Source organism: Artibeus jamaicensis, unplaced genomic scaffold (genome assembly GCF_021234435.1).
Source record: "Artibeus jamaicensis isolate MK-2021 breed Jamaican fruit bat unplaced genomic scaffold, CSHL_Jam_final contig_1015, whole genome shotgun sequence".
Classification (NCBI taxonomy): domain Eukaryota; kingdom Metazoa; phylum Chordata; class Mammalia; order Chiroptera; family Phyllostomidae; genus Artibeus; species Artibeus jamaicensis.
The window spans coordinates 16,213,878-16,237,277 of NW_026521194.1; the positions used below are offsets into that span (position 1 = coordinate 16,213,878).

Here is a 23,400-nt window from a genome sequence, read left to right on the forward strand (position 1 = left end):
AGGTTTCTATTCTGGAACTGTGAAGTCAACCCTTTTCAAATATTTATTAAGAGCTACTATGAAATTTGCTACTATTTTCTCCACAAAACTGTTTTGCTTATATAGAAAAGTTCAAGAGATGCAAGTACATCTGGTTAAATATTTGTCCAGATGTCGAATATTTTTTGATAAACGAGAATCTTGACTGGTTGAATATAACACATACATATCATGTTTCCAATAAAACGTAAACAGGCTTTAGAAATTAAAGAAATTATTCTTAGGAATCATATGCTGAACTCTTTCTGACCTAAACTGGAAAATATTGAGGTAAAATTAAGTTACTGTCTGATTGTATCATGTCTAAAACAGTTTTTCCTGAATTGATCAATAAATCAATGGGATCTGCATAGAAATTATACATAATATAATAAACCTAATACCAAAGTAACCATTAATAAAACTTATTCTGAACCATTTCTGAGTGATCTGGGCAATGTTGCTATTTTTACTGTTCCCAGGCTGAACCAGACATCTCAAAAAAAGAGAGGCTCTAATGAGAAATTCAAATATTTGCTCTTTCTGCAAATATAAGAATACCCCATTACAGAGTAAACAAATACACCCTTTCATTTTAGGTAACTCCAAAGGATTAATTTAATAATGGGGTAGAGTTTTGGGGTGGATCCTTCTCAGAATATTATATTATAAAAAAGTACTAAAATCGATTCTACCATTTGCATTTTGAAAAATTTGGATTACTATTTAAAATTTGTATTTTGTGTTGTTTGCAACAAACAAGTAGTCTACCAGCCTCTGGACATAGGACCAACCACTCCAATCTAATGTTTATTTTAGTAAGGTACAAACCTCAGTGTTATCGGCAAAACAAAACAGGTCAAATAACTAAAGAAAGTAGCTTGAGATATAGGCAGAGTTTAACTTTCCAGGTAATTGAACTGGAGACCTATTGAATACGGTTGTATTTTCCATGGGATGACTGACGAAGGTTTAGGGCCCCAGAGACAGAGTATCAGATTAAAGGGCTAGAGGAATATCAGCATAGAGGTTTGCAGTTCCACGCTGCCCTCTGGGAAGGAAAGGGTACGCAGCAGGCCTGCAAACTTCTCTCCATCAGAGAGGAAAGAGAAACCTCCAGTCTCCTTGTAAACTTGCCAGCCAGGGGGTCCCCAGGCCACCATCTTCACTCTGGACCATTTGCTAGAAGGACACAGAGTACTCAGAAGCTGTTACACTCATGGTTATGACTCATTACAGTGAAAGGATACAGATTAAACTCAACATAGGGAAAAGGCACGTGAGGTCAAGTGCAGGATAAACCAACCCCATGCTTAATTCTCCCAGCAATGATGCATGACCGCTCATGCAAAGCACTGCCAAGCAGGGAAGTTCACCCAGGCTTTGGTGTCCAGGGATTTTACTGACCTCGCCTATTCTAGCCTCCCCCCATCTCAAGCAAAAACAGACATTCACCAAATATTCCATTGTTAGCATAAACTATCTGGTCAAACTGAGGTCATCTAGGCCTTGGGCAGACAAAACTACTTGTCCAGCAGAATATTTATTACAAGGACCCCAAGGTCCTCCCCCAGGGGCCAGCTGAGGGCCAGTCCTGAGGTCCGACTTTTCTTGGGAATGTGCAGGGTTTGAGCAACCCAGGCTTGCTGAGTTAACTCTTTCCCACATGCACACTAATGAGCAGACTTCCCAGTAAACTCGCCAATGGCATTTACTAGGGAAGGAAAGATCACGGAAAGTCTCTATCTGTACAGTGTTGTTAAACGGATATAGCTCAACCATGTACATTTATTGTAAATAAACGTAGCATTTGCAGATTTATGGGTGTATGGTTTGCCACAAAATAAGGGCTGATCATGCAAACAGTCAGCTCGTGGGTATGAAGAAGCTATGTTCCATTATCAAGATTACTCCTTTGTTTGGACAATGTGTCAGCATACGTCGCTTAGAAAGAAACTCGTCTGTTAACTCTAAAGCCAGGCCTTGGCAGGGTAGTTCAGTTGGTTAGTGCATCATTCCAATATGCCAAGGTTGTGGGTTCAATCCCCAGTCAGGGTACATACTAGAAGCAACCAATGAACCCACCGATAAATGGAACAACAAATTGATGTTTCTCTCTCTCCCTAAAAAAATTAATCATTAATCTTTTTGAAAGAATCTAAAACCAAAGCTCATTGTATTGCATGAGAATAGGACCATTTTAGAAAGCCATGCTGAGTGGTCTGAGACCTCTCCAAGAAAAGACTGTTGTATTTGTGCCCAGTGTTTGCCTGACCCTTGAACCATCCCTCAAGTCTGGTGCCGGTCCAGAGCTAGAACTCAAGAGGGTTTAACTATTCAAGCCTTTCTCGTTCAATCACCAGGGACTTAGGGCTACCAGACACGTCTGCTCTGCTTTCAGGCTCCAGCTGTCCCAGGCACCTATGAAATGGCACCAAGTCAAGACAGCAATAAACTCATCAGTAATGTAACAACCTTGGGGACCAGAGAAGTCCCTGTAAACATTTAACAGGACAGTCTAGTGACGTTCCCTAGCTGCATCCACATGCCCCATATGCAACCTCTAAAATGACGCTGAAATATGAAACACCAGAGTTTGGGGGTCTTTCTTCTCCCCCCTCACAGGTCCTACCTAAGAACACCCCTCTAGCTCGTTCAGTAAATGGCCACGGTGATTGACAATGGGCGCAATATTGATCACGGCTCCTACGAACGACACACACTTCCGACCAGCAGTTACTATAAGCCCACAGTGAGTACGTTGGTGTATTTTTGGCATGAGACGGGTGTTTTGTTTACATGGCCATTCTGGCATCGGGGCCTTAAGAGAATGCCAAGCGGCACTAAGGGGGACTCTATATTGAAAATTAAGAAACATCACTATTTTGTTAAGGATAATGAAGATGTATCTGCTCTGGGACTTAGAATACTTCTGAGAGAAAAAGAAACTAATGTTTTTTTTACTAAATGAAACTAAATTTTTTACTAAATGAAACTAATTTTTTTACTAAATTTAGGTAGTGAACTCAGGTTTTTTCCATGATTACTTGTGGCTTAAGAAATACTAAAAATCAAAGACCCAAAAAGGTAATTGTCTAATGCTTGATTTTATTTTTCAGCTGGATGAACAAATCTTTATAGTAACAAATCACATGTACTATTATTATTCATTGGATAATAAATACTTGCTTTCAGTAAATATATTCTGTTATGTGGTATTTAGAAACCAAATACATAAATATCCTCTCAAAGACAGAACTAAAAGTAATTTGTGCCCTGACTGGAATGGGCCAGTGAGTTGGGTGTTGTCTCGTAAACCAAAGGCCACAGTTCCATTCAGCCCCAGTCAGGCACATGCCTGGGCTGCAGGTTCAGTGCCCAGTCTGGATGCGTGCGAGAGGCCACCCGATCAATGATTCTGTCTCACACTGATGTTTCTCTCCCTCCCTTTCTCCTTCCCTTCCTTCCCTTCTCTCTAAAAATAAATAATGTAATTTTTTAAATTTTGTTTCAACAAGTATTTATTGAACACTTACTATGTGCCAGGTGCTTTTCTAGGTTGTAGCAATATAATAATAACTTTTTTAAATCTCCTTTCAAGGATCTTAACATTTTGCTCCTTGATGGTTTGCGATACAGCCATGCCTGGCACGTATTAGAGAGAACGAGACAGCTAACTGAACGACGACTCACAGCTTCCCTCACGGGTCACACGCAGCCTCATCTTGAAGAGAGGGCGCTATTCCTGAGTCCACGCCGTGGCAAAGCCAGCAAGCTAGCACGAGCTCCATTTCGTGTGCAGGCTAGAAATCAAAAAATGCATTTAATCATCAGTCCTCCTGTTATCTCTGGGCATTTATGAGAGTTAATAAACTACCCATGTTTCTGCACTCAGAACTGGCAGTAATCCACAGATTAAATTAAGTAAGTAGAATATTGGCAAGCACTAAAAGTAATGAGAAAGAAGAATTTTAATGAAATCAAGCATAATGCTACAGAGCGGCACCAAAAAATGCCATCTATTGGAAAACTTTTCTCCCGAATAACTAGTGTGTGTGTGCGCATGCTACTTATTCCACGGACACCCTATAAAGCATGGCAGACGTCTGATGTTCCAAGTAAGGAGAAATAAATGGTTAGAAATTTAGTCTTTTCCAATACCTTCAATGTGTGATACACTGTAATGCTTAAATTCAGAGATGATTTTTAATGCTTAAATTCATCTTCACATTATGAACACCTCTCATTATTAACCACTCTCTCGACTCTTAGAAGAGGGCGAAGATGTTGATGCTGAGGTTACTTGAAATTCAACACGTATGCATGCAAGGTTTAAATGATCTTCCACTGCTTTCCTCTGTGCGTGCTACGCTCTAATGAGTCTGGTCTACGGGGTATTTGATGCTTACATCCATGAGTATGTACCTGGGACAGGACCCTGCAGGTGCCAGCTGAAAACTATGTTTGCAGTTCCTGGGGGAAGAATAATAACCAAACATCAGAAAAACAGAGTTCAGGGATATGGGCAGGGATTTGTTTTGCCTTATATCCTAATAGTTTACACATGATCCTTAATAGTTTTGTCTCTAAAGTCATATTTATTTCACCATCTCTACTTTGCCTTATGTCTATTCTTATGTCTATTCCAAAGCAATTACTATCAGCAATTAGTATTAGCAATTACTAATTATTATTTGGTATTTCAAACCACATAACATTTAAGGATGTATTTTAGGCAAAAATAGAGGATTTCATTACTTAGGATATTTATGTTGCAACACAGAGTTGGTAGATAAATATGTAGGAAGAATAGGGAGATAAATACATGACCTAACAGGTTACCCAAGTCTGGATTTAATGAGACTCACAAGTAAACACAACAGAAGAAAGAAATCTCGTGGCTGAAGGACGGCGCGAAATGCCACCCAAGGTGGGACCTTCCCAAAACTGTGTGGAATTCAGCTTCATGTGACGTGATGGGATGGGATGTGTGATGTGATGGGATGTGATGAGATGTGATGTGACATGAAGAGATGAGATGAGACATGATGCGATGTGATGAAACAGGATGTGATGTGATGTGAAGAGATGAGATGTGACGTGATGAGACATGATGGTATGTGACATGATGTGATGTGATGGGATGTGATGTGATAAGACATGATGTGACGTGATGAAATATGATGTGATCATATGTGATGTGAAGAGGTGAGATGTGACGTGATGAGACATGATGGTACGAGATATGATGAGATATGATGGGCTAGCTTTCAGCTACAGCACTGAATTAACAATCTTTTTACACTAAATTGTTACTGGGGACTGTTCTTATTGGAGAGGTAGTGGAATGGTAAGATGTTGGGGAATTTACCCATCCTGCTTATCAAGTTCAGACTTAAAAGGCTTTCATGACATCTCTCCCCCAATTTCCCAGAGGCTGTAGTCAACGTTCCCCAAACAGTATCACGAGCCCCCACACTTCAGCAGCCTTCTCCACATTATTGTGCCCCATTCTCACTGGCTCTCCCAACACAATCAAACCAACGGGCACAGCCTGTTTTGCTGCAAGCTGTCCAGCCATCTCCTTCCAGCAATACAGATCCTTAAGAACCTTATTCAAGCCTGACCTTCACCAGGAAACCTGCTGTAACCAGTCCAGCCTACCCGGAGCTCCCCCTCTGCTGAACTGCTGTTGCGCTTCTTTTCTGTGCCACGCACACTGCATCTTGGCCCCACACTATTGTTTGAGTATTCGGCTATTTTTCACATGGGTATCTTCTCTGAAATAAATTTGAGGTGGAAACACTTGTTTATTTGTTTCCTACTCCTGACTTCTATAGGAAGGGTCCTAACTAGGAAAAAATTCTGACGTTTCCCCACACCCCATTCCCTGTTTGCTCCTCCCAGAACACTACTGTCACCCAGGAGAACAGGCACTCAGCACCGAGGCCTGTGTTAGCCGGAGCACGCAGTTCCCCACGGACACACTCTGTGCATTGGGGTGAGGCCGCAGCTCTCGGCACAGCAGCGACAGCTGACTGCTCTCCTCGCGGATCACCAACACCAGCCCTCTCGCTCATGCATTAGGTTTAAGTTCGGCCATGGGCCATCGATATGTTCCTCATTCATTGCCTCGAGGGAATGCCGAGTTTCCAGACTGTCTTCCTGGGATTATTTATAGGCCAGAAGAAATTTGGCCAAAAAGGCTAAAAATAACCTGGTTTTCGAGGCTGCACCATATAGCCAGAATAAATCAAACTTCAGAGGGTCGTTAGACTTGTCACTGCAGGTCGTGTAAGTTTCGCGAGAATCATATTTACACAATTAAGCATTTCTACCTTTTGAAACAATTCTACCAGAAACTAAGGAATTTCTTCTAAAGCGCCTTGCGGTCCCTGACCATGTTATGATTTCTCTTAGGCTGTGTACAGCCCTCCCCTAAGTCTCTGCCTTGTAGCTACGTGCGAGCAATTGGGCAGAAACACCAGATTCTTGGAGGTCGTCGAGAAAACATGACCAGCAGTGGACACTCAAGCTGCACCTGGGCAGTCAGAGGCTCCTCTCCCTCTCTCCCTTGGCCTGTACTTCTGCCCACTGTTCCTGTGACTGCAGCCATTGCCGGGACACAGCCTTGGGAGCATAGCATGTTGTTGAGGCCACCTGGGTGGTATCCGTGACTGCACCCAGGGAAGGCCTCTGTATAAACTGTTAGGATTCTAGCAGGCTGGTGCAGAGATCTTCTGATCCCGAGGCCTCACATGGCAGTTCCCTCACTCAATAAAATTGCCACCCGTCACTCTGTAGTGGCCTCTTCTTCAGTCTCTGCACCCTCTGTGTACAAGGGCCAGTTTCAGATTTCACCGGGGAAGTTCCCGAGGTGGTGAAACAAAAGAGATACACCTCGCTTTACATCCACGGCCTTTGATAAATGCCGCCCAAGGTCTAAGAATCAACTGGTATATACCGTACAAGTAGTAAAAAGGGAAAATCACCCTTGCTTGAGATCCACATTACCCTTAGAGAAATAAAAATATTTATTATATCTCGCAATCTCTAACTACTTCCCTTGGAAGAGTTTTCTCGCCCATGAATTTTGAGACGACACACCAGTTTTACTGTCCAAGGGGCTGGTACAGAAATGGAGGGCGTGGGTCAGCCCCAGATCCGCCACAGCAGCAGCAGACTAGGGCCCGGGTACAGCTCTTCGGCAAAACTGACTAATAAGGATAATTATGGGGCCTCCGTAGGGGACAGTAATGGAGAGGCAGAGCAAGGAGCTTGATGGAATCAACGCCAAGCCCAGGTTTCTACCGGGCTCACTAACAGCATGAAGCAAACCTCGGGCAAACAGTGTCCCCAAGTTGAGCTGGGCACTGTGGTGACTTGCAGAGCCCCCCGGGGGTCCAGAAGTACACAGCACTACCAAAATTTCCCTGAAACAGCTTAAGTTCTTTCTGCCTCTGTCTGATGGTTCAGAGGCTAGAGCAGAAAAGGGCCTAAAGGCTGAAGAACCCTTCTATTTGTGAGCAGTGAGTGAGACCACACTCAGGAATGAGGTGGCTTGGGCGAGCTAAAGCAAGACTTTCTAACCTGCATTTCCTGTGCACTTGCTCCACCCACACTCTCTGTGTATCACGAGGCAATTCCTACCTCGATTAGGAAACTCATCGATCTCTAAGGTTGTGGGCAGACAGCATCACAACAGCTAGTCTGTTTCTTCTTTTAAAAATCAAGTACAATAAAACCATTCTAGAAAACAGCCTGACAATTCCTTATCATTTTAAACATACACTTACCTCAGGAGCTTGCAATTTCACTCCTCTGTGTTTACCTAACAAAGTAGCTGTTATGCCAATTTTATAAACGAGTAAACCAAGACTCCTTGAAGGCTAAGTAACTTGCCCAAGGTCACAGAGGTAATGTGGGGTGGGAGCTGAAAACTTCGCTACCAAACCTGGCATTCCATTAAGTCATGGATCCTCCTAAAAAAAACAAACAAAACCACACAGATTTCAGCCCAAGTTTACCTTAGAAAAGACGAAAAATGAAAGGGCATCTTCTTTTAATGCCTCATTATTAAGTAAACTACATTTTTCTATTTTATCATAGTGATTTTAATATCACTCACGTATTTATTTTATTAAAATATTTACACATCTGATATGCCAAATGCATTATATTTCTGAAAATATTTTGCTAGAGCTTTATGGAAACCAAATTCTCATTTGAAGACTGGGGAGAGTAAACCCATGGCCACTGGGCTAGTTGTTGTCATAAGTTAAACAAGACTTATTTTTCATGGATAATGATTTTATGTGCATTTCTACTTTGTTCACTAGCAAAATATTTGTAGAACCTTTCTTTGAAATTTTCTCCATTCTCTATACAGGTTTAATGCTCATTTCTAGAGAACAGAGCAATTGCTAAAAATAGGTTCTGCGGTCCTATATCATCATGCTGGCAAACAAACAGGAAATGAACGTAAAATTGTTTCCCAGGAAAAGATACAACAAAAACAATTTTACACTTTGATTAATAGAAGCAGACCAGGGATTTTCTCTCTCACAAAAGACGGAAGCCACACATGGCATGGGAGTGACGGCAGTCTTCCAGAACCAAACTCCTGACTGCACCAAAAGGACTTTCTCACGCCCTGTGCGGTAACAGCCAGTTAGAACGCGAAGAGAACAGCGGAGACAGGAGTGTAAGGTGCCGCTGGTGTAGCTCCAGGGGAGGGGCCGTTACCGAGTTGTATTCAAATAGAAATGACTTTTCACCGGAGAAGAGGGTCTTCTTGGTCTATGGGCCATTATTTGCAGTAAGTGCTTACCTGCCAGGTAGGTGGATCAAAAGAGAAAAAAAAAGGAGAGGTTCCAAAATTTATTCAATTATAAACCAGGCTCTGATTTACATTCATAGTCCTAATTTAGCAATAAACACACACCTATGAATCCAGGGCTTAAATTAATAGGAGTCTGATATAAATCCAGCAATAATTCTTTAATAATTTATCTGCTTTCTGTCTTCCTGTATTTTTCCATGTCACTCTGAAATTCTTGAATTTTCATGAGGAGGCCATTATAGTTTCAATATGTACATTTACATTCCTTTACTCACCATCACATTTGCATGAAGACGTGGGTTGACAGTTTTAAAATATTTGCTCTGTGGTGCTTGCTTCGGCAGCACATATACTAAAATATTTGCTATATGCTTTTAAATCCACAGAGCAGTGGAAACTAGGAGGATAAGCACACGTCAGATATCCTGCAGACTCACGTAGGCCTGGAAACCTCTGAATGGCATGGCCACTGAGCTGGCTCTATAATTAAATAAACGAAAACATCCAAACTCCGTTAGAGTTCAAGTCCTTCTTAGGTACCAAGGAAGGAGAGCGGCTCTAACACGTCTGACTTTTCCCCATTTTAACCTGAACCGCTGGTGCTATGTGCATAGACAGCACACTTTTTTTTTAAAAAATCATGTGTTCACATGTTCTCAGTCCCCGAGGAGGGGGGGGGGCATTAAGTGCTGAAGGCTGTCATCTCGCACAGGTACCCTCCTCACCAGAAAGGTGTTTCATTTAAAAGGGGTGGGGGTGGGAGCCTATCCTGCAAAAAATGGGAGGGGAGTTGGAGGGCTGGGGAGAAAGAGCAGAGCCCTGGATGTAAACAGGGACGAGGCACGTGCTCGACACTGAGATCAGGAAACAAAACACTATGCCACTGAGCGCAACCCAGATTGTAACAGACGGACGGTTTGGATGAACGTCTCCTTTTTTCTTAATTGCCTGTGTGGGTTGGGGGGTAAGTCCAAAAATAATGGCTAAAACCCTGTGGGTATGCTTCCTAATCAATGTAGAGGCTGCAATGAGCTTCTATGGATCAATTCTTGGGATGACACGAAATTTCAACTTCAAACTAGAAAGTTTCACAAAAAACATTAAAGCTTCAAAGAAAGCCTGTCTAATGAAAAATCACATGTTGGCCAGGACTGGTTTTATTTATATGTACAAAATACTTCAGAATATAACCAGGCATTTTTATTTAAATAAGAACAATTGTAAAATAATGTGGATAATAAAATTGCTTCTCAGGCTTACTGGGTTGGTTTTCTTTATAATACTTTTTAAAGTGCCTATTTACATCGACAAGCATAGTATTTCAAGCAGCACCATTTAACACTATAATATCTTGGCAAGAGATGCATCCATTACCGACTGAAAAACAGGAACAACCTAAAGCCATAAAGCAAAATGGCTAAATGTTAATACGGTGGAGCTGGCATGCTGTTACGATGTATGGTGTGCCGACAAAAGCATTAATAATCCCTTTCAGAATATTTGGTGCCTAAATATTGTGTCAGACTCTTGCTGGCTTTAAGTAACAGGCCACGCCCAGGACCCCTGATGGGCATTTATTTCTATATGCGTCAAAGAAAATCCTTAGAGCCTATTTGGACTGTGTGGAGAACCGGCAAGGCATTCCTGTCCTGAATGGCAGCTCAGGCCCTGGAGAAGCACTGGAGACATGAGCATCCTATCATCACGTCAGAAGCCAGTGTCCTCTCACTCCCTAGTCCACTGAGCCCACCCTACTCACAACGACTTTCCGCTGTTTCTCCCTCTGTATCTCAGCTGACACACATAGTCCCTACTTCTACTGCCTTCTCTGGAAACTGAAATGACAAAGAAAGAGCATTGGATTGGATCCAATAAGCTCATCCAACAGGAAGCCTTTCTATTGGACAGACCCTCCTAAGCTGGTAGGCTCTGCACGTCTAGCCTATGCAGAGGGCTGCTTTGGGCATCAAGAACTGGACCCAATCACAGTCATTATAATAACCGAGTCATCTGACAAGAAACATGGCCGCTTATTCAGAAGGAACTGTGGCTACCCAATAGTAGAACTCTGTGCCTAGTGCCTGGTCTTGTCCAACTGTGCAAAAAACTGTTGAAGACACAAAAATGAGTAAGGAAAGGTCCCTGCCTCCATAAAGCAGTCTCGAACTATGAATATGTTTTTAATGGGATTTCACTTAGGTGTCTTCATAAAGTTTTTGAGTTTTGAATCTGCCTTAGCTTAGAAAACCTCCCTCCCTGGGCCATTCAGCATGTCCGACGAGAAATGCTTGCAACTGCGTGTTCACATTGAACTTTCTTCTCCCTGGCTTTCACGAAGAAGACTGTGTCAAGTATACAGTTACCAAAACACAAAAGGTTTTTATAGCCAGTATTCTCTAGAACTAAAAAAGTAAAAACAGATCTCTTTTCTGGATTCACCTAAATGTAGCATTCTTCAAGTCAGCAAATTTGTCATGTTGCTTATTGAATAAACCTGAGGGCTGACTGAATTAGTGAAGGTATTATTTGGATTGAGTTGCTTTTAAAAATAAAAGTCATTTCAATTTTAACCAGTAACGAACACGCATTTAAGCTATTACATTGCACCAGCCTGCTAAACCCAAGGTGACCTTCAGAGGAGCAATGGGTGGGGCGGGGAAAGCGGATTGCAGCGGGCAGAGGTCAGCATGAGGGAGCAGCAGATGCTGTTCCACAAAGCTAGGTGACGGCGGAGAGACAAGACCAGCGCATCAGGGAGGCTGAGGGAGAAAGCCGTGATTCTAATTGGAACTTCAACGTGCCAGTATATTGAAAGAGTCAATACAACAGAAGCTTAAGGCATAGAGCTACTTGTTAGAGAAAGTTCTAGCAGAAGATAGGAAGAGTAAGGGATCAAGAATCAAAGGAAAAGGGAGTTAATCTTGGAGAGGAGAATGAACTCCTTCTCCTTCAGGATGAGGTTGAAAGCATACAGATGAGTTGAGAAGCAAATTCCTCTAGTTCACAGAGTGAGTTAAAAATATTACATTTATGTAAATAAATAATACTGTACTGAGTTATCTGACAAGGCATGAAATTTCACATGAACTGTAAAACTAACATCTGCTTAGACTTAGGATTTATCGTATTCTAAAAATGATACGTGATTGCTGCCCCGAAAACAGTCATATCCTTCATTTAAACATACTGTACACATCATTCTGTCAAGAGCAGGGGCTGTCAGTTCTCACTGCGCGATTTTTAAATCAGCAAGTGCTGTAGCAAATATAATTAGCAAAATCAAAATTGGTAAATCTCAAGCTAAGCATAAAAGTTTCTAGATCATCAATTTATTCATAGACTGGAACGTAAGTTAATATGCTCTCAGTCAAAAACAGCTTCCATTATACACAGTTTAGGCTTTCTCTGGTTAATTAAACTTAGAGTTAAAACAAAGTACTTTTAGAGTCATTCAGCTATCGACAATTTTCCCTGTGAGTCTGCATACACACACTCACACACACAGAGCAATTTGAGAAAATGTTGCAAAATCAAACAAGAATTGAACACCAAAGTGCCATGAAGCTAAATAGCCATGGATTGATCGAATCCAGGGAAACCCTCTGTTCACGAGGTGGTTCATAACTACCAGAATAGAGCAGAAAAGTGTTGCTGATGGTGAACAGCACACACCATGCTGATGAGAAGTAGCAGATAAAAATCCTACTCCTGCATCAAAAAACTATGGTACATTTACACAATGGAATACTACGCAGCAGAAAGGTAGGAGGAGCTCCTACCCTTTGTGACAGCACAGATGGAACTGGAGAGCATCATGCTGAGTGAAGTAAGCCAGGCAGTAAAAAATACCATACGATCTCACCTATAAGTGAGTGCAACCCAATCAACAAACCAACAAGTGAGCAAAATCGAACCAGAGACATGGAAATAAAGAACAAACTGACAGTGACCAGAGGGGGAGGGGGAGGGGAATAAAGGGGAAAAAGGGGAAGGGTCAAGAAACATGTATAAAGGGCACGTGGACAAAGACAACAGGGTGAGGGGAGTATTGAATGTGAGAGGTTGGGGGGGGTAGGGCAGGGGAGAGTAATGGGGGGAAGTGGGGACAATTGTAATTGAACAATAAAAAAATAAAAATAAATAAATAGAAAGGAAGGAAACCCCCACTCCTGTGGCAGCCAGCCAGAATGTCCGGAGAACAGGTTCCAGGCTTGGGTCAAGGCCACTTTCCATCAGAGCTGAAGAGCTTGGGTTTCTCAGAGCATCTCATTCAGCTTATTCAGTGTCCCACAACTGCATTCACTTGGACAGACAGAAGCAGCAGGCACTCCTCAGACATTAAGAGTAATGCTTGTAATTTCCACCTATGGGCATTTAGAGATGGACATAGAAATGACTCGACAGGCCCCTACACTGTGGTGGTGTGACCAGACAAAACACGTCCCTGGAGGAACTGCTGCCGGGACACAGGGTATGCTTGTTGTAGACTGCTCTGCCTGATTCTAGGAATTGTATCTCTACCCCTTGTGGCTAAGGGCGAGAGACGACCTTTAGAATGCCAGCTGCAGGAGACAAAGCCTGTCTCTGGTAGCAAACGCTGCCTCAGTTCCTCTCCCTGCCCCCAGAGCTTGGTTGGAAGTCAATGACGGGTAAGACCCCTCACAGCGGGGGCAACCTAAGCCAGACTCGATCACCTGAGAGGCCTTCATGGAAGGACTGGCGGGGGGGGGGGGGGCTGCAACAGAGAGCAATGGACTCTTGCCCCCCCCCCAGCTTTGTCAAAGCCTGAGTCCCCATGTACTCTGGGAGAAGTGCTTCCTGGCTCTAATCCTCTTAAGCCTGAATCCCTGATGGGGAGAGGTGCAGCTCCTTGCCTGGCCAGAGCGTGCCCTGGGGAAAAATCTGGCATCACAAAGACTTGCTGATTAACCTGTGAAATCTGCTAAAAGTGCTTTCATTCATATGATAAGGGTACAAGAGGAAATGAGTATGTCTCCCAAAGTTTCTGCAACTCTCTTCCTGACAGACACTGACTCAGACCTCTTTGTAATGTTATCTACTGTTTGATCCTTGCCACCCTGTATTCCTGCGTATTACAACCCAATAAAAGGCTATGGAGAAAGGCGCTCAGGGCCTTTTTCTCCTCCGAGAAACTGGCCGCTGCTGGCCTCTTTCTCCCCAAGGAAACTGGCCACAGCCCACGCCTCCATCCCCAAACAGATCCAGCATGTCTCAGCCATATTTATTCACTCACGCGTGTCCATGGCACCGGGGGGACCTCGCGAAAGTGGTCGCCCCCACATATGCTCCTCTGTTAGTGGCTTGAGCTGAGCTCTCCCAGGGAGCAGCTCTGTGACGACACCATGTCACAGTTTGTCACAGTAATATGCCTGGGGATGATGACTGTGTCAGAGTCTGGGGGCTGGAGCTGCCAGATGGGTTTTTCCAAGATGAAGTGGCAAGCTAGCAGCAGGAACACCCATCCAATTCTATGTAGAAGAATCTAGAAGTACCCACCAAACTCTGCTGCTGGCAGCTAAAGGATCACTAATTATACCTCGGCATACTTGAACAGCCTTGATGTTGTGCAGCTCTTTGAAGATGAGAAGCTAAAAGGTGAAGAAGATGGCAACTCTTGGAGTCCAGCTCAGGTGCCTGGGCTCTCCGGAGCATGCGCCGGCCAGGTGCTCATGGATATCCATGCACAGGGTCCTAATTACCGGGCAGCACCGCAAGGTACGTTTCTGCATGCTGAAGTTAATTAATACCTCTCTCCCTCCCGATGCTACTGTCTATTCTAATTTGTTGCAGATAGGTGGACTGAGTAAGCAGAAGAGACTGGATGTCTGAAACAGAACACTTTAACCAACAAGCACATGAAAATAATGCTCAACATCATCAGTCATCAGAGAAATTCAAATTGAAACCACAAGACACTACCTCGCATCCATGAGACGGCCGCCGTAAAACAAACAGTAAATGTCGGAGAGGACGTGGAGAAGCTGGAACCTCGTGCTCTGCTGCTGGGACTGTACAGCTACTGTGGAAAAGCACATGGCGTCTCCTCAAAGGGTTACAAAATGAAACCACCAGGATTCAGCAACCCCACCTCTCTGCATTTACCCAAAAAAAGGTTTTTAATGACCTTAAAGATATATTTGCACTCCTGCATTCATAGCCAAGAGGTGCAGACAATCCAAACGTCCACTGACAATGAACTTTTACAATGTGCATACGTGCAATAAAATAATCATTCAACCTTAAAAATGGAAGGAAAAATCTCAACGTGAATGAACCTTGAGGACATTATGCTAAGTGACATAAGCCCACCACAAAAAGACAAATATTTATGACTCTACTTACAGTGAAGAATCTAACATAGTCAAATTCATGGCAACACAAAGTACAATGGTGGTTTCCAGGGGCTGGGGCAAGGGGTGCAGAAGGGCTGTTTAATGGGCAGTTTGTTTTGCCAGATGAGAGAGTTTTAGAGATGCACTGCACGATGGGAATGTATTTAATACTACTAAGCCATATACTTGAAAATAGTTACAGTGAATAATTTTGTTATTTTGCAGCACAAATTTTAAAATCAGGTTTTAAAAAAACTTAAGTTTTGTTAAGAATTACTCCAGGAACTCAGCAAGAAATTTATTTCTGACACATTAATTTAGCAGAGTGGGGACAGAAAGCTCAGTGCCTGCTACCTATGTCTGTACCTCTTCCTCCTCAGCAAGGGAAAAGCCCAGAGGTGGTGCCAGGGCACCCAGGGACGGAGCCACCCCCAGGCCAGTGGCGTTGCCTTCCACCCGGTGAGTTCAGGCCCCGTGAAGTGGGCAGCAGCACCCACGGCCCCAGTGGGTCTACCACCACAGTGAGACCCACTGTAGGTAAACTCGGACCCCATGGAAGAAGCTCAGATGCACTCGGCATTCCTGGCAGAAAAAGCTGGGCAGCTTCTTACGATGGGAAGAGACCCACAAACTCAAGACCCCCTTTCTGGGACGCAAGAAGAGTGCTACATATTAGTGAAAGGGACGGGGGAGAGGAACAGCAGAGGGGCCGGCGACCAGGGGCCAGTCTTGCACGCCATGTTAATTTCCTCAAGCAGATTTAAAACTAGGTGAAGCTGATTCTGACTTTATTGTAAGTCTTCTTTATTTACAGTGTCTTTAAAAGGTCAAGGGGTTTTATCTCTTAAATAACATGTTAATCATATAAAACAGCTGGAACCAAAGTAGAGAAATATATACAATATCATACATTAGGTATTTTCAATGTTGCTAATTGAATTTTTCATACTAAATTAAAAGAGGCTATTATGATTTACAATATCATTTCTCTAGTTAAAATTAAACCTGTCAAAAGACATAATGTACATTTTTTTACAAAACCAACACAAAAGCATTAATAAAATGCTCATGATTGTAATTTTAATTTTTCTATAATACAATGCACCCGTGTTACAAAAACAAACAAAAAAGGCATTGCACTAGATGCTCTCAATACTGCGTAAGTCGGAGGTTAATACTTGAGGAATAATGACCGGCCTGACCTGTTCCACCAACAGGCTCGTCCATGATCGCTCCCACTCTATTAACTAAGCAGACTTCCTACAGACAGATGACTTTCCTTGGCAGCTTTATACAAGCTCACTGCTAGTGGGTCCAATGCCAAGGAGAAGCTAATGCCATAGAAACCAACAGAACCCTACTATTTACACTGTCCAATAAAAGCCAAGCTAGAAAACCACTCACTGCTGGACCAAGGAGAAAACTGTAAGCAGGGCACTTAACAGAGAATTTTGAATATCTATAAATTTAAATATTTAATAGGCTATAAAAGGCCTTGCAAGAGCCTTTTCCCCTTATTTTTCTTAGGCTTCGGTAAGAAAAAGGTAAATGCTTTTTATTTTTTAATAAAGTTTTGATGGCATCAAAAAGCTTCAAATTACTTATAAATTTTTACACAGTGCAACGTTTATATAGTTTTCATGGGCTACTATCACTTATTTTCAGGATTCCTATTTTATTTTCAGGAAGAAAGTATTGTTTCTTCCATATTCTTAACTTTTCAGCAGTAATTTTACCCAGGCCTTGAAAGGGAATTCAAGAGAAGGGAAAGCTGCCCAATGCTTAACAGTGAGCAGCACAGTGTTTCCAAACACCTTGTACCTGTGGGTGGCCTGCACGAGAGCAGCAAGGGCCGGGGAGATAGTTCCACCACAGCAAATTACATTTTCTATTCCCCACCCATTACAGCCGTTTTAAAGGGGCAGATCATCCTTGAAGGCAGCAAGCACTGCTTCAGATTATATTATATTGAATTTTTTTTTTGGCCGCAAAACTAAAAGGCAGCAGTACTTTAAAAAAATAGTTCTTCAGGTCATGGGCAAGGAAAACAAGATCAGCAAGACACATAATTATTGTCAGGAGCTATTCCAGTGAAGGATCCAAGGGACACGCAAGGTACTGAGACTAAACAAAGAAATACCTGATTACAACTGGGGGAAGCACCTGCCACAGGGAGTGTTCGTCGGGGTGGGGGTGGGAGGAGGGGTGCAGGAAATGGACCAGAGATAACCCAAGTATCCTGACAGAAAAAATGAATGGTGTCTGACAGTGTTTGCTTTCAAAATGAGATGCAAAATCCACTGTTCTGGGACACAGAAGTTAACGTTCCACCATGTTTTACTCCTGGACAACTTCTTGACCAGCCGGTGATATCACAACTGAAATCACCAGTGCTCTGTATGTTTTCAAAAGGCACAACCCACATGTGCTTGTTTTTCAATGCTTATCATTAGATCAGCCATAAGTTCAACCTGTTTCAAATTCCAAACGAATCACATTTCTAGGAAGTGCCATACACCAAACAAACGCTTTCATTCTCTAAAGCAAACTTCCCAAATGTTCTCATTTCATGCCTTACAGTCTCTGTAACGGGAATGCATCCAGATTCCTTTTCTCCTTACACCAAGCCTAAAAAAAGAATAGAACTCTCCCCAAATTATCCTTATTATGCAAAGCAGCTCAGAGGAAATATCCAGGGTCCTGTTATTACATTTGGTACTCCTGATCACTTTTTAAACGACCTCTCTATTAGACAAGAAATTCCTTACAAAGAATATTTTCTCTTCCAACATTTTTCAATAGTCAGAACCAGCCCAGAAACAGCTACACAGAGTTAGCAGACAGGGACGTCCACCCTGAAAATATCTTAATCACAGAGATGCCACTGAAACTGCTCGTTATATTGAAAAGACACTCTGCCTCTGTACAAAAAAAAAAAAAAAAAAGATCAAGTGCTTCTCTTTCACCCAATTTCTTGGATTGGGCTTCATTTTTTTTCACATTAAAAAAAAAAAAAAGAAACCTTCACTAATCATTCTCCCTTTGGAGATTAGGTCACTGTAGACTCATTGACTAATGTTGCCCCTGAAAATCAGGGGAAAAAAACCTAGCTGAAGGGCAAGTGCAAGTAAGTGCTGCTTAACGTATTAACTACACAAAAGTTGTAAACAAGCTTAAAAATCACTCTAGAAAATAAGGCTTAACGTCAATGGCAGTGGCCTCCTGTCACCCACAGAGAAGCACAGGCAGAGCCTGGAAACCATCCACCACCCTGGAAAACACGGCAGGCTCGGCACGTGGCCGATTCCTCTGTAAAACGAGAACAGATTGCGTCAATCTGTTTAACTGGCCATTAATAGAATGATTCGGGATTTTTTTAAGGTTTCAGAAATTCTGGTAATAGGCAACATTAAACTGTTACATAAGAAGAAACAGAAATCAGCAGCTCTACAAATGCCGTTTGAGTAAAGAGTGTGCCAAACGTGATGCCGAGGGAGTCGGACCGATGAGACTGTTTTCTTCCCGGGACTGTCAGGGAGTAGACAAGTCACTGTCACCCTGTCTCCTCATCCCTAACCACACATTTGTCCTTAGCCCTTTGAAGTGTGTCTGCAATTTTGCGTAAGTGAAAACATGTTCATGCAGCTTTCCCAACTAGGGACAGCCAATTTGCAGGTGTCAAAATCCAAAACGCAAATCCACGGAACTTCCACCCTTCAGCTGCAGATGGCCTGCCTGCGCAAAAGCAGAACTGAAAGGCCTTGGCCAACGGTGGTGAATGGGACAAAGAAAGAAAACATAGCTTATTTTTGGCCCTTCTCTCCAGCCCCCTTGGCTTCATGGTCCATTTCAAAAGGAGCGCTTCGTTTCAGCAGTTCAGACCTAAACCGGTCCAGTGGTCCGGTACCATCAGGAAGTACTTGTCCATTGCTTCACAAAATCGACTCCTGTACAACTCCGGAGAGACCACAGTTGGCATTTTACCTAAAATTGTGAAAGAGAAAAGGGAAAAGAAAACTGTTACGCAAATGACCAGGCAACTGACTTCAACGGCGATGTTCTTTCACACGAACTGCCGTACAGACTCGTGCACCCGGCAGCCTCTGAAAGGGCAGGCTGCTGTTCCCCGAGCCCCTGTGTTGTCATGACAACACAGGACATGGTCTTCCCAGTGGGCACTGCTATTCCAAAAGACCAGCTCTTGACTAAAGAGCAGCGTGAAACAGAGGGGCTGGCAGCACTCAGAGAATGCGGAAGCTTTCAAGTGTTCTTTAAAGAGAATTTCTTACTCAGAACCTCGGGGCTTTTTTATTTTTTAATTTTCATTTTGAGAACCTCTGGCATTTTAACTCAAATTTAAATATGATATTTTCCTATCTAAACAACTATCTCTAAAAAACAAATAACTACCTGTATTATTGGATCAGTTTGAAAATGATAAAAACAGAGATGACCACTTACATTTTTGGAATTAAAAAAGTATCCACTTTTTAAAATGTTAACTGACAAGAAAAACATGAAAATAGTTTAAAGGACAAACAAAACAATAATCCTGCTCACCTTGCCCTCCTAAAATTCCTGTCGATTTCACAACCATCTCAAGCTTTTTGTCCCACGTAAACGTTCGAATATAATCTGTTACAGGGAGCAACAGCAGCAAGAAAGTTGCATCAATAAATAGAAGCAAATGACAAGAGCAATTACTATTACTTCTAAGGACACTTAACATGTACTGAGTGCGGGCACATGCCAGCTGCTCTCTGAAGGCTCTTCCCCATGTTATTCGCTTCAGCCTCGAAGCCACCGCCCAGGGCTTCATTTCTAAGTGACTTTTTGAGTATGGATCATTTTGGTAAAGATGATGAAAATGGAAATGAGGAAACCGAATAGAAGGTACTATTTATATAATCAAATTTTAAAACTATGACTTTTAAAATTATGCAGTGAAACTTGATGAATATATTCAGTGAACTATCAGTACACCAGGTTTTCATGATAACCTTGGAATTGAACTCTGGTTTCCATCGCCAACTGCAAGTACAGTATGCTCATTGACTTACCTATAATTCCAACCACCAGCTCATTGCTGGTGTCGTCTCGCCCGACCAGCAAAGAATAGTCTATAATGAGGTGGCTGGAAAGGAAGTGCGCGTCGCTGCGGATGGAGGCCCTCAGCACGGCTTTGGAATGAGAGCGGATGTACAGGGGGTTGTCTCGAACCATCTTCAAAAGATTCTCATCCAGCAAGACGACGTCACAACTCTCTTTCCCAGTATCGGTTTTCACATTTCTATTCCTAAGCGAACCCTTCAAATCAAAAACCTGGCACAAAAAAAAATGTTAATTGAGTTGCTACCAATGATTAATGTAATTAAATTAAAAAGCAAAAAGGCTCACTATAGTTACTACCATTATATACACTTTTAAATTTTTAAAACTTAACATAATCATTAAATGTATGCATCGTAATTGCATAATACACAAAATATATGTGATATAGTTGTATCATACAAAATGAATACCAAGTATTCAGTTACTGAAACATTTCCAAAATAATTCACCCATTTAATCAACTTTAACAATCATTAACAGCCCTGGCTGGTGTGGCTCAGTGGATTGAGTGCCAGCCAGTGAACCAAAGGGTCACCGGTTCCATTCCCAGTCAGGGCATGTGCCTGAGTTGCAGGCCAGGTCCCCGGTGGGGGCACATGAGAAACAACCCACACATAATGTTTCACTCCATCTTTCTCCCTCCCTTCCCCTCTGAAAATAAATAAAATCTTTTTAAAAAGAGGTGAATTCAAAAAAAAAGAAAGAAACATTAACAAGTAACTCCAAAAATACATCAGTGGATTGGATTGCAATTTAAAAACCAGATGCAAATAGTCTTAGGAAACTTAAAGTCTTGGTATCAAAACTCTGTGCAATTACTTACAGCAATGGAGAAGCAACAGCCTATCTCTAGGAATCGGGGGGTGGTGGCAAAGGTCAGGGGACTCGGATACTAGACCAGTGGGACCTGAAGTGTACTAGTCAGATCACTGCTCGTCAGGTGGCCCCAGCTCAGGACGACAGGGGGACCTGTGCTGGAACGTGAGCCAATCACACCAGGAAGCTCACTGTGCAGGTCAGCGACAGTTTTTCTCGCAGTCAGATACGCTCAATCAAGAAAGTGAGGCTTTGAACTTCATTCTAGTACAAGCTCCTCATCTTGCCACAGACCAGGAACAGTTCAAGGACCAGCACTTTAGAGTGTCATTCTAGAGTGCACATCAACCCGAGTTCTAGAAATATTGGTGGTGTGAGGGTCATAAACTACTTAATTTCTGTGGGCCTGTTTTCTGCACGTTCAAAACTGGGGTGGGAAAGTAGGTCTGACTCACACTCTGCGATTCTGTGTTTCTAGGGTATTGGAGATGTTACATTTGAGGAGCAGCCCACAATATTCCTCTTTATTCTTCCCTATAGGGCTAAACAAATCCAAAGTTAAATGTGACCTAGCAGCCAAAGTTTAGCATGTACGTCCGAACCAAATGTTACTCTGTGATTCATTATATTCTGGAGCCAGTGTACAAAGGGGTCTACCAGCTAAATGCCTTGCAGAGTCCAATAGCCTTACCTGTGCCATCTTTCTCCCATAGAAAAGATTTTCCATGACAAGGAGGTCTAACTTCTTCTCAGTGTTGTTCTGAGAATTCTTATAACCAATTCTGTAAACTCCAAGAATTTTGGCTAATGCAGTTGGCCTCTAATGAAGAAAAAAGTGAAAGTAAACTCTTACCAAAAATGCTTATAATTGAATATCAATATTTGGACTACTCATGTAATATCCAAATATGACTTTCTATTAATACAAACAGTTCGGAGAACCTTGGAATCTCAGTCCCTGAGATTCAGAAGCAAGTAAAGCAGCAATGGGAGTAAAAATATCAGATCCTCAGCATTTTCCCCAGAGATAATCCTCCACAGCTGCCCCAAATCACAAATTTCATGACACAGAATTCCCCCCATTATATGCAATAAACCACAAACAAGAAAAAAATCCACAAGACTCCCTCACACTTTTCCCGAGAGGGTCGCTGCTCAGCACCAACTGGACAAATCCAGGTCACCGGCCCCTCTCTTTCCGCTAAGGACCACCCCCTCCATTCCTCAGCACTGTTTCCAATTGCTGTCTCAGCAAAGTTACAAATTACTGACAGTTCAGCTATTTTCCATCCGGTCTTAATGGTTTTAGCTGGCACACATATGCTAACTAAACCCAACTCACTCGAGATCTCTGGGTTCCTCAGTGGCCAAGGGTGGAAGGGTCTGCAATCACCGCATTCCACCGCATCTCTGCAGCGAGCAGGGAGCCACTCACGCCCCTGTTCCCACCTCACCACAGACCAGACTCTCATCAGGACCAAAAAGCCCAGCAAACTCTCATTACGGACCCAGGTTGGAGATTTCTACCTTTTGCTGAACGGCATTCGTAATGTAACTGAAGTAGTGCGGGGCAAAGTCGAGGAACGACTGGACTTCCAGACGGGGCATCTGCTTCAGAATGAACCTGTCGTCTGGAAGGCAGAATGTCACGTGTTTACTCAAGCACAACTGTTTACTGAGGTAATCTACAACAAATCATTCAAAGATCCTAAACGACTTGTTTACTTCCTATTTTTAAGGGATATTTTGGAATGTCACAGAGAAAATCCTGATCAGAACACAGTTCTCAAGTAATTGAAGGGTGGGAAGGGCTTCTGATGATTTATAATGGTCAAGAAACCTCTCCTTTTGAAAGTACTACCCCTAAATTCATAACTGATCTTTTTAAAACTACTAAAATTTTATGAATTCCTTTGTTAGCAATCCAATAAGTAATACTTATGAAAATTTTTATCAAACGATCCTACTGAATTATCTCAAATAACTTTGCCCCTGGTGAGCACAGGGAACAGAAAGTGAAGTGCAAACGGTCACAATTTACTGTAAACCTCAGTGACTGAGGAACCTGGCCTTCCTACTTTTAGGTTAAATGCTTCTATTTTTACCTTTCTCTCATCAACCCTGAGGTACCCTTTAGAGTTTTCTACAAGTTCTCTGTTATTATTTATATTTGGAAAACTCAGGACAGGAAAGAATTTAGTTAAGAACTAAATCAACGTTTATCTCTAATTAATTACACACCTTTTACACATATATTCT

At 42.5% G+C, this 23,400-nt stretch overlaps 1 protein-coding gene across 4 annotated transcripts in view; it reads right to left on the reverse strand.

Moving 5' to 3' along the window:
- Nucleotides 1–15,819: 15,819 nt before the first annotated feature.
- Nucleotides 15,820–23,400, reverse strand: part of PIKFYVE (phosphoinositide kinase, FYVE-type zinc finger containing) — a 74,914-nt gene continuing 67,333 nt past the window's right edge. For all 4 annotated transcript variants that reach the window (XM_037166036.2, XM_053655458.1, XM_053655430.1 and 1 more), the window contains 5 exons: nucleotides 22,669–22,772; nucleotides 21,833–21,961; nucleotides 20,274–20,535; nucleotides 19,774–19,848; nucleotides 15,820–19,197 (listed from right to left, as the gene is read on the reverse strand). In XM_037166036.2, coding sequence (XP_037021931.2) covers nucleotides 19,082–19,197; nucleotides 19,774–19,848; nucleotides 20,274–20,535; nucleotides 21,833–21,961; nucleotides 22,669–22,772 — 686 coding nt within the window. In that variant the 3' untranslated portion in view covers nucleotides 15,820–19,081. The remainder of the gene's footprint in view (nucleotides 19,198–19,773; nucleotides 19,849–20,273; nucleotides 20,536–21,832; nucleotides 21,962–22,668; nucleotides 22,773–23,400) is intronic.